General features: G+C 46.0%; 1 protein-coding gene across 2 annotated transcripts in view; it reads left to right on the forward strand.

The window, feature by feature from the left end:
- The first annotated feature begins 127 nt into the window (after positions 1-127).
- The window catches only part of phf24 (PHD finger protein 24), an 18,848-nt gene continuing 6,475 nt past the window's right edge, over positions 128-12,500 (forward strand). For both annotated transcript variants that reach the window (XM_031577915.2, XM_042709270.1), the window contains exons 1-5: positions 128-303; positions 4,636-4,821; positions 9,635-9,713; positions 10,271-10,473; positions 10,722-10,894. In XM_031577915.2, the coding sequence (XP_031433775.2) occupies positions 4,651-4,821; positions 9,635-9,713; positions 10,271-10,473; positions 10,722-10,894 (626 nt within the window). In that variant the 5' untranslated portion in view covers positions 128-303; positions 4,636-4,650. The remainder of the gene's footprint in view (positions 304-4,635; positions 4,822-9,634; positions 9,714-10,270; positions 10,474-10,721; positions 10,895-12,500) is intronic.

The raw sequence follows: 12,500 nt of genomic DNA on the forward strand, positions 1-12,500 counted from the left end.
CCAATCAGAGGGCTCCGCAGAAACGGGAGACCAAGTGGAGGAGGTGAGCCCAGCGCCCAACGAAAACGAACATGAACAGAAGGAGGAGGATGCCAAACCTGGTCCATCCAATCAAGAATCAGTGGCCCTCACAGATTGCCAGAAGACCAATCAGGAAGCCTGGTCCCGCCTCCGGGATGGGAAAGGGGTGGAGCCAGAGGATATGGTGAAGGCCACCAGCTGACTCCCCCTGCTTTCATCAGGCCAAAGAGGGACATCAACGATGACCAACCGGTGGAGGTTGACCTTGCTCAGAGGGAGCAGGTACGGTACACACACACACACACACTGCTCAGCACGCACACACACACACACACACACACACACAAACACGTGAGAGGTGCGTACACATGTATATTCCTGGCTCATAGCACAGATGCATAGCAGTTACTTTCTTAGATTCTCACATTAGGTTCCTATGGCTTGGCCCTAACCTGGCTGTGTAGAATATAAGGGAATGAATATATGCAGAAATATGGCTGCAGAAATGTTTGAAAAGCCATCTTTAATAGGTTTCTGTATTACCAAGACACCAATATGTAAAACCATTTTGTTAATGTGCATTTCTAGGGTCTCACATTTGTTACATTGTATCTGTAGGCTATATTACATTTTTAATAATACAAATTGTTCTGCTTTGTTCAGCAGTCAATTAGCATTTTATGAAGCTGCATATTTTTTAAAGGCATTATGAATGACAGTATCGTCAATCCATCAGCTATTGTGATGAAGATCACACAGCCTAACCATGGATAGGTGTTGAAAACTTCTGTGTCTTTCAAGCAATGAAACACAAGCCTACTGGTGACTAAAAAGATGTTTTGTGGATTCTCTCTGCTCTCTGCTCTCTGCTCTCGTGCACACATCTGGCAGTAGTACCCTGCCAATACCCTGAAATAGTCATCAGTCACCAGCTGACTAAAACCCTGCAAAGCTCATCTATTGATTACCAATCAAATGAACTCCGTCACATCAGCCATTAGGTACAGACATGTTCTTACTGGTCTAATGAATGGAGCCAATGGTCGATGTGTTTTGCTGAAACCCTATAAGGTGATATTGGCTCTTTTTTCTGTGGAGTGGAGTTTGCTCAGATGTCTGGGAAAGAGCCGGGGATCTGCACTAGAGTTGTTTGCTTGTCTTCAGGGTGGAGAAAGTTGCTTTCTGCCAGACAGCTACTGAGACTGGCACTGATCTAGCACTGATCTGACCCTGAACTAACCCTGATGTGGCACTGATTTGACCCTGATCTGGCCCTGATTTGACCCTGATCTGGCCCTGATGTTGCACTGATCTGACCCTGAACTAATCCTGATGTGGCACTGAGTTGACCCTGATCTGACAAATGGCATTCATTTGAACCTGATCTGACCCTGATATGGCACTTGATCTGATTTGTGCTAACACCAGGGAGCACACTTACTGATGAAAATGTATACCTGTACTGTAAGTCACTAGATTGGGTAAGCGTTCTCATAAATAAATAAGCGTGAATAAACGAGTCTGTCCTGCCGGGTTCCACCTGACCTACTCAATGTGTGTGTGTGTGTGTGTGTGTGTGTGTGTGTGTGTGTGTGTGTGTGTGGTGTGTCTCTCATATCTCTCTCTCTCTCCAGTGATGAAACACCATCTGTGGGCCTTACTCAGCCTGGGGTTCTGGGGTGATCGTTATTAATTGGCGTCACTGAGGCTCGCAGCAGTGGAGTTGAGCTTGGCCACCGATTCAGTCCACACCACATGCCCCCTTAACGAGGGCATGCAACACCCACACACACACACACACACACACACACACACACACACACACACACACACACACACACACACACACACACACACACACACACACACATACATACACACACACAGAAATGCAACACAGAAAACTGACACACAAACACACACAGACACCCACAATTCAGTGAAGTGTGTGTGGGAAGATGAGAGCGACAGATAAAGAGAGAAAGAGAGGGAAGGGAGAGGAAAGAAGAAGAGAAGAAAAAGAGATGAAGAGAGAGAGAGAGAGAGAGAGAGAGAGAGTAAGAGTAGGAGACAGAAGAGGTGTGTGGGTTTTGTTTACTTTTTGCTCCTTGCTAAAATAAACACCAAACCCAGTGAGTGTTGAGTCACCTTCAAGCTTTGTGTGTGTGTGTGTGTGTGTGTGTGAAGGCCACGTGGTTGAGTACCAGCTACCAGAGTGTCTGCAACCAGCCGTTCTAAGCGGCTCAACATTTTCAGAGATCACCTGAGTACACTCTCCTGAGAAATATAAATACACACAGGCATTATGTCAACACACAACACACACACACACACACACAACACACACACACACACACACACACACACACACACCACACACACACACACACACACCACACACACACACACACACACACACACACACAGAGAATAAGCTGAGGGTTATTATAAACCTGTGGTGTCAATAAACAGCATGCAGTAACACACAAATTCAGACCAACACATCCTAGGTGTCAGACAAGCACTGCTTCAGCAGCTGCATCAGCTAGCAGAGGAACACCACACATTAGAAGCCAATCAAGCACGGTGTTATTGGCAGGCTGTTCTCCCTCACACATTCACAGAGGTGTTAAATGAATATGCTCTGACTGATAGTGGGCTGAGGTCGCACCATCCCCATCCGCGGGACACATTCGTTCGCTCCGTTCACTCGTTCGCTCATTCATTCCCGACGTCTCCCGACGACACCCAGTCTGGACGTATGCAAATTAGAGATGAGGAAGATGAGAAGCTGTGAAGTGGCATGGGACCGACGCTGGGAAATGGGCATTACGTCTGTGAGCAGGTGTGTGTAGGCATGGCACCAGGGGATGTGCACGAAGTCTCTACACCTGGGGACTGCATGACTGGCACTAGGAAATGTGTGTGAAATATGGTGCCTGAAACACACACACATACACACACACACTCTCACACACTCACACACGTACACATACAAAAACAAAACAATGAGAAGAGGGTAAAGTTAACAGCACCTGCATTCAGGAGTTTCGACAAGCAGCTCAGACACCCACACACACACACCACATACACAGATACTGTGTCATTCAGTGTGAGTCAGCCATACAGACACTTTTATACAGCCAGATGTCAGGAGGGAGCTCTGTGCTCCATAATCTCTCTCACCTCCCTGTGCCAGCTATGAGAAGAGAGGAGGGGAGTGGTGAGGAGAGGAAAAGAGAGGAGTGGAGTGGAGCAGGTAGAGGGAGTGAGGAGAGGAAAAAAGAGTAGAGGAAAGGAGAGGAGAGGGAGAGTGAGGAGAGGAGAGGAGGGAGAGGGGGGACTGAGGAGAGGAGAGGGGGACTGAGGAGAGGAGAGGACAGGAGAGTAGAGAAGAGAGGAATGGAAAAGAGAGGAGAAGATAGGATAGGACAGGAGAGGAGAAGATAAGAGAGGAGAGGGAGGAGTGAGGAGAATATAGGAGAGGGGGGAGAGGAGAGAGACACTGAAGGTCCCTATGCTCTCACTTACACAGCCATTACAGTATATGGTGACTGATCCCTTTAGAAACCCAGAAGACGTTCCATGTCTTGTGGGAGAGCAGCTCGATGCGTTTGTCTGTAATGATGGTCCCCCGGGTCAGCCTCTACCTGAGGTCAAGGCTGCTGTATAAGGAGCGTGTTATGGGGGACGTGGCTGAAATAGGCATTTGACTTCTGTGGTGGAGCTGCTCTGTATTCAGTGTGTGTGTGTGTGTCAGCTCAGACGTGAGCTGCTTGCAGATCAGGAAGGGGAGACTGTACCAGAAGCTCCTAGCTGAATCCAAACCGTCACTGGTATGCTCAGTACTGGGGTACATTGCTATCTTTAAGCTGAGAAACAAGAGGATCTATGGAATTAAACTTCATATATCATATGTTTATATATTCTATTTTCTGAATGTTGTATATTTATACATTCTATATACTACATTTAATATATTTTATGTATTTTAACATAGATATTTCTATACTATTCATTCAAATTACTTATGGCCTCTAAATTGGTTGCAGATGTGACGTTGAACTACCAGCTCTGCCTGTAAGTGCCTTTTCAGGTTTTCACAGACTGAATAAATCCTCTAAGACCCTCAGCTTGCCTTGTTGGGCTGATTGTTCTATAATTAAACATCCTTAATGGCTGAGACAGATCGGAGGGGGAGTAAATGTTTGATAATGGAAATGGAGATTAGCCTGACAGCAGGTGAACTATCAAGAATAACTGCATCTCAAAGACAAAGGCTCTACTACCCGTTCCCGCTTAAAGGGCTCCCTGCGACCCAAACACTGAAGATGTATGATTCAGATCCTCAACACAGATGATATATCTATATATCCTTCAAGAGAATCTTCATGTCCTTATGACAGTTAACGCCTAACTCTGACCCTAGTCTAACTCTCCTTTCTCTGTCGTTAATGCCTAGCTCTAGGTAATTCCAATATAACCTCTAATCTTATCCCTCTGTCCACCATGTCCAACTCTAACCCTAGACTAACACTCCTTTGCCTGTGTAGCGTGTGAATGACCAGGACCATCACTCAATCCTGCTGTGTCTGTGTCTGTGTCACTCTGCAGCCGGTGAACGGTGAGATGTGTGACGTGTGTGAGGTATGGACGGCGGACGACCTGTTCCCGTGCCGGACGTGCACACGTGTGTTCCATGACGGGTGTGTGCGTGAGCTGGGATATCTGCGCGCTGAAGCGCTGCAGGCCATGAAGGATACGGCACACACCACCGCTGGATGGAGCTGCTACTACTGCGTAAGTATTGTTTTTGTTTTTTTAATCCGTCGTCTTGATTGGCTGCAAAATGAATATTAAGTAACATGTAGACGTAAGGGGGCCGAATAAGGGGAAGGCAGAAATAGGGAAGCCCTCGAAGCGTTCAATGTTTAAAAGTTAATTTTTACTTAAAGGGGCAACCCTCGATCATAATCCGATAGACTTTTTGCCAAATTCAGTGAATTTCTTTTCACAGCCCCCTAGTGGTCTGTCTAGTGTGTGTGCTCAAAAAAGAGTCCCACCTCAGTGAAAGGAAATTAGAGTGGCTTAGTCCGAGCAATACAATATATGTATCCAGTCAACAATGTAACCCCACAAACAAAGTTCAGTCAATCATTCCATCAAACCAGAGGAGGTGCCCTTGTGGTTTGGTTAGAGCCATCTGACTGCTAATCAGCGTGAGTAACCCAGAGTAAAGTCCACACTGACATGCAGGGGAAATATGCCCTTCTACCCCAGAGCCATACAGCTGACATCCCTGGGTTCTCTTACCTTACCCCCACCCCCACCCCCACCCCCTCCCACACACACACACACACACACACACACACACACACACCAACATCACTGCCATGAAGCCACTCAGCTGACACCCCCCCCCCCCCCCCCCCCCCCCCCAGTGGGTTCTCTTACCCCACTCCACACCAACCCCACTACCTCCCCCACCCCAACATTGCTGCCAGAGAGCCACACAGCTGACACCTCCCCCACCGGCTCCTCTTACCCCAGTTCCCCCAACATTGCTGCTGTGCTACTGTACATATGGTCTGCTGTTGGCATGTCTACTATGGCTTAGCCTACACTTTAAGCCTTCAGCACCGTACACCGAGGACGGTAATCACAAATCGTCTTTTGATGTCAGTGACAGCAGTCTCAGTGTGAGACTGGTTACATGCGTATGTAGCCAGACCTTGCTATCTGCTGACAGGTGTGTGTGTGTGTGAAAGGGACTGGTTTTTTCCCAGGCCGAGAAAAGAGATGGAGTCTGCCCTCACAAAGCAAGTGCTGACACAGCGCTTCGGCAAAGGTTACACCATCAATAAGCGCGTTAAGATCATTTAGCGCGTCGGTTTGCACAGTGCTCTGGGGCTCCTTGTGTGTGAGTGTTTGAAGAGCGCGGCTCAAATTGAGGAGCAGACAGCTGAAGGATCCACGAGTGCCTAAGACACAGTCAAGGGCTTATCTTCCTCTTGCACACTCTGCATTCTCAAGTCGTTTGTTTGGTGGTGGAGAGGGCTCACAAAAAGTGGTTTATGTGAGTTTGAACGCACACACACACACACACACACACACACACACACACACACACACACACACACACACACACACACACACACACACACACACACACACACACACTCTCTCTGTCGCTCTCTCTCTCGTCCATGCCTGTCTGTGTCAAGCCCCTTTGCTAGCACCATACGCACCTCTATCCAGTACATGCAGGTCAGTTGGCAGCTGAAGAAACACCTGCATAACACCTTCATATCTATACCCTATCATTAACACCTATAACTGCTGATCAGGGCCAGATCAGGGCCAGATCAGTACCATATCCAGGCATAGTCTGGGCTACATCTGTCTGGCGTCAGGCTCCTCAGTCAAAGTTGTATTTCTGGAGCTTCTGCCGCCTCCTTGTTGATTTTCTCAGGGTTTTCACCTCTGACTAATGAGAGTCGCGAGTGCTTCAGCGCAGTGCAGGGCCTTTGGGGCTGCAAATGCTGAAGGGAGTGTTGGCTCATAGCTGCAGGAGAGGAGAGAGCTGTTCTTCACACTCACACTCCTCTCCTCGCCCCCAAACAATTTCACAAGAGGATCTGTGTGTGTGACGTCCGTAATACCCTGAAACACACACTCTTGGAAAGCCAGTCAGGCACGGCTGCTGGGGCCATCTGCTTAGAGACTCCACCATGGAATCGTTTTTGTTTTTCAATGCAATGCTGTGATATAAAAGCCTTTAGTTATAGGAGCAATGATTAAACATTAATTGAACTAAAAGCGAGTGGCTGGGCAGGTTGTCAGTTTGATTATGCGCAGGGGCAAGGCGTAAATGTAATGGCTCAGCCCAGCCTCTGTGGATGTAATTACGGGGGTTCATCAGCTGGAGTGCACTCTGGGTAATTATTTTGACGGTGTCAAATAAGGCTCTGTCTGATCAGCGGCGTGCCAAAGGGAGAGGTTGGGGCTGGTGCAGAGCGACGGGTTGGCTCCCCGGGGCAAATGAGAGGGGTTATTACCCCCAGAGGAGACGCAGTACCAGCATCTCACCCAGAACTCATTTCCACCCAAACTGATAGGCACACAATCCAGAGCCACAGCAGAATGAACAAACAGCAAGGGAGATATAAACTAAACAGGAAGGATTGGACGTCTGAGCCCTCACTACCCACCATCCCCTGCCCACGGTGTGATTGATGCCTTCATAACGACGTGATCTTTCCCCCCTGTGTTAATATGACTGTGCTGGGCCCTTGCTGGAGGCAGCCGTGTTTCGAAATGTCAAGCAGCAGGAAGTGGCTTCTCCTCCTCCTCTGGTCTCCCGCTGGCCACTCCGGCTGTTGTCCTCCGACTGACAAACTCATCTGCAGCCAGGGTGGACCGTGGCCATTTATTTACCAATCCCACTGTTCCCACTAGAATATTGGTCCAGCTGTTCTCTACTACTAATGCAGCTGTTCTCTGTTATTGGCTAAGCTGTTCTCTGTTACGGATCCATTTGTTCTCTGTTAACGACCTAGCTGTTCTCTGTTAATGATCTAGTTGTTCTCTGTTAATGATCTAGTTGTTCTCCATTCTCGATCTAGCGGTTCACTCTGGCCTGCACAAACCTACCTGTCGAACTCTCACTCTGGCCTGCACAAATATACCTGCTTCATCTGTTCTCTGTAATTGCTCTGACTGTTCCTGTTACTATTCCAGCTGGTCTTGTTACTGCTACAGCCAGGGGTTGCGGAGTTATCAGTTACATGTAACAAAGTTACGTAATTCAATTTCAAAATAAATGTAAATGTAATCCGTTACAAGTTACTGAGAACAAGTACGTAATTAAATTAAATTAAATTAATTACAGTTACTAATACAAATGCTGGTGATTACAAAGGAGTTATATCCGAATACATACTTTTACTCTGTTACTTCTCATACTATTCTTGTCACTGCCCTGACTGTTCTCTTGCTACTGCTTCAGCTGATCTCTGCTATTCCTATATTATATAGCCAGGGGAGATAACACAGCTCTTTTCCTGAAGCTCCTGACAGCTGTCTCTTTGCTTCTCAGCGACCAAAACGAATATCTGTACCTGCTCCCATAGTTTTTTTTCTGGTACAGACAAAGCTACGTTTGGACTGATGTTTGACAAGTGTTGACAAGACAAGTCTTCTTTCACAACTTAAAACACTGTGAAAAACAGAACTCAAATAAATATTACGTTTTATAAACACAAGCATATTATCAGTGCAAAATGAGACGCTGTTGGCCAATAGCCTTTTCTTAGCAAAATCCCTTTGTCCATAAGGATTCAGTTAGTCATGTAGCAACTAAACCAAGCATCAATCAATCATTGAAACTTGCATTTACACTGACTTCTGAAACATTAATCTAATTCCCCAAAGGTAGAATGAATAACAATCACCTATACCTACCGTGTGTACCTTCTGAACAGAAAGGCAAAGAGCCATTGCTATCTTTTCATGTCACACTGATACTCTTCAACTGTGTGTGCACTGTGTGTAAGCGAGAGTGTTGATGAACACACGCTGTCTGTCATCTCTTAGCAGTTGTAACACTCCAAGGAAGTTCAGTCATGCCTTGGAGAAAGTCCAGCCTTGGTCAGTTCTTTTGAGGCCAGGAGACTTGGCACACGGAGGACCGACCTCAGACGTTTGGCTGCGGAGTGTTCAGCGATCAGGATGGGCGGTGGGCTTGCCATGGGGAGATGAGTCACACATCAAAGAGGCCTCCCTGCATTTGATCCTGTGAACCGCTGCTCCCCAGTCACCACACTCTCATCACAGTCATTAGCAGCATTAACTAGTGCATCCCATTATTAGCTTCCAGACACAGAGACAGAGACAGAGAGAGAGAGAGAGAGAGAGAGAGAGAGCGAGCGAGAGGGAGGGAGGGAGGGAGGGAGGGAGGGGGGAAGACTCAAACATCTGCTTCTGCTAATTAACTGGATGTCACTTTTGTGATGTTAAACCTGTGGAGAACAGAGTGTGTTTAAGAAAAGACATGCTTATGAAAACACCTGAGGGTCGAGCTGATTTGATTAAAGCGTTTGTTTTTTCTGTGAATGCTGATGAGCCTCTAATAGAGTACTCTAGGGTGGTATGGTGGTACGGTTAAGCAGAAGGGAGAGATGAAGCTCAGTGTTTCAGTCGCTGTGTAGATCGCAAAAGCACATGGCCGGGAATGGCCTGGTCATACATCTGTTGTCAGAGAGAAATTACACTCACAAGGATATACAGAACATTAACATTTATTGTGATTAAAACCAAACTAGCAAATGTAATTTAGTTTGAATTGTTTTCAACAGATTGGTCAAAATGTTAAAATCCTGCTCTCTGCTCTTGACAATTCTTAAAAAATGTTGTGTTTATTAATGTGTTTTAATAATACGGTTTAACTCATTTTAATTAACTTTAAATGGGCATTTCATTTGTTTTCCACTGAACCATTTTCTTTGTCTCGGGATGCTTTGCATTGAGGAAAAAATTGATAGAGGAACATATAGCTTTCAAAAGACTGTTGGCTGTTGTCTGACCGGACAATCTTTTTCTCGATCCCTCTCAGGATAATGTGAACCTGCTTCTCACTGAAGAGGAGATGTACAGCCTCATGGAGACCTTCAAGCAGTGCAAGATCATCCCTGGTGCGTACCTCAGAATCAGCATGATCAGCATCTAACAGTACCATGCCTGAGGAAAAAATACAGTACTGGTAGTCGGAAGCGCCAAATTAAACAGTTACAGTTTGTATAAAGTAATGATGTTCTATAGTTTGACAATGTAGTGGCATGTTTACAAATTATTTAGGACAAATGATTGGACTTTGTATAATGTCTGAACCTGTGTCAGGTATATGCCATCAAGCCCTGTCTGTTCAGTGGTATATCTTGTGCGGGTGTCAGGGTGGAGTATAAAGTGTAGTGTGTATTAGTTAAGAGTGAAGTTTATATTAGTTGAGGTGTATGTAGTGGAGATATTGTGTGTGTGCAACCTGCAAGTACCAGCAGAGTCCTGCACCTAACTCATGACCTTGGAGGCGAGCGTGCTAGCAAGGAGGCTAAAACCCATGGGTGTTAGCATCTGTTGTCAGCATGCCTCTCAAGGTGTCGGGGAGTGAGGATTACTCACTGCACAGCTCTGTACCCGCTGGCTCCTGTTACCGTTATCGGGTGATGTCACAAGCCCTGCCTATATCCCATAGAATCCTTCCTGGTGTCGGATGAGCTGCTCCAGTACCGGCACTTTGTCTCCAAGCAACTGTTTGACAAGGACCTGACAGATGAGGAGGAGGAGGAGGCGCTGGCCCAGTTTGCTGCTCTTGACCCGGAAAAGCGCGGCCAGATCGAATGGGCCGACTTCCTGTACCATGAGTCTCTGTCTGTGCTCAGGAAGTTCCGCACAGAGGTAACATGAACTAAATAGTCCTTGGACTCTAGGGTTAGGGTCGACATTGCACCTACTAGGTATTAGGTGTAAGTTTTAAAGTATAGCTTAAGTCTCCTGAAGATATGTGATTTGGTGCCACAGTACTGTATATTCAAACTAGGCAAAGATAGAATTTACGCTCTTCTGGTGCAACCAGCTGTAGTGAGTTTATTTACTGTAAGGCTTATGTCAGTTACAGTAACATTGACTTAAACTACATCTCCCAGAATTCCCTGGTGCGGTTGCTGACACCGAAGGAACGGGACCGGGCTCGCGCAGTGTTCCAGAGTTTGGACCAAGACAAAGACGGGATCATCACAGGGAGTGAGACCCTACGGGCCCAAACATCCTGGTTCCAGAAGCTCAGTCAAGAGCAGGAGTCCCAGTCCTGTAATGTCAGGTGAGCAGAACCCGGATTATAACTATAACTGTATTAATTGTCAAGCCCATATACGTATATTATCATCATCTTAAGAGCTGTACATCCATCAATGCATCCATCCATCTTTCCATCCACCCAACTATCTATCTCTGTCTCTTTCACTCTCTCTCTCTCTCTCTCTCTCTCTATCCCTCTCTCTCTCTTTCTCTCATTATCAATCTTTCGCAAAGCAGAGATGTTCTCCCTGATAAGCCAGTGCTTCCTGGTGCTGTAACTGAAATCTGGTGAAGGCTGCTAATTTGTCACTGGTGTGTACGGCTCTCTGAGTATCACTGCTAGTGATTAGCCCTGCATCAGGTCTGCCATCAGGGCTCATGAATCATTGTACTCTCACTCTCTCTCTTTCTTTCTTTCTTTCTTTCTTTCTTTCTCTCTCTCTCTCTCTCTCTCTCTCCATATCTCTCGCTCTCTCTCTCTTTATCTCTCCCTCATAATTATTCTCTCTTGCTTTCTCTCTTGCTGTCTCTCTCTCTCTTATTCTTTCTCTCTCCCTCATACTCCCTGATCTTGCCTTTTCGCTCTCTCTCCCTCTCTTCCTTTCAAAGGGAAGAAAACACCTTAATGAGAGACATGCAGAGACACACACAGCAGTAAGAGATGGAGGTGTGTAGAGCAGCAGGTCCCAGTGTGGTCTACCAGACTCAAACAGCCCCAGTGTGGTCTACCAGACTCAAACGGCCCCAGTGTGACCCATATTTACTCCAGAGCTCTGGAGCCAGCAGCTATGTAGGCCAGAGCTGTCACCTCCAGCTAGCAAAGCAGAACTCAAGAGTTTGCATCACACAGCCTAGGAATCTGAGACAGACAGCAGTGAAGATCACATAGCCTGGGAATGGTTCTGGTTCCCTTCAGCCAACAAACAGAACTCAAGAGTTCAGATCACACAGCCCGGAAATGGTTCTGGTCTTCTCCACCTGAGACAGAGAGCAGAGCGGATCCCCTTCAGCTAACAAAGCAGAACTCAGATCACACAACATGGTAATTGGTGCTGGTCCTGTCCAGAGAGCAAAGCAGAACTCAGAGTTCAGATCAAAGAGCCTGGGAATCTGAGTCAGAGACCAGTGAGAATCACACAGCCTGGTGGTGCTGGCTTCAGCTAACAAATCTGGAAAGCAGAGCATATAGCATGTGTATATATATATATTATATATATAAATGTATATATGTTTATCCCTCCTATTATGTTTGGGGTCAATTTGACCCCATTCAATGTTTAACGTCTCTAAATAAATGTTTGACATAATTTTTTTTGCTTCATATTTAATGACTTTTCCTAATTTAATGGGGACAACTGGGTAACCACAGAATTAATGATGATCTGTTTTCAATGTCCTGTACACATACTTTACGCATAGGTGTTGTTTGGGGTCAATTTGACCCCAGGCTGTTTTAATTGTATAAAATATATAAGAAATATCAACTTTTTTCATCACATTGTTACTTTTCTTGATAAAAGAAATAGTTTTTTATTCCAAATGTTATAGATAATAACAATATGTACTTAGCAATAATATGAAGCCATAAAAACACCAGAAGGATATCTCTTTCCAATGTTAGGTCAATC

Source organism: Clupea harengus, chromosome 12 (genome assembly GCF_900700415.2).
Source record: "Clupea harengus chromosome 12, Ch_v2.0.2, whole genome shotgun sequence".
Classification (NCBI taxonomy): Eukaryota; Metazoa; Chordata; class Actinopteri; order Clupeiformes; family Clupeidae; genus Clupea; species Clupea harengus.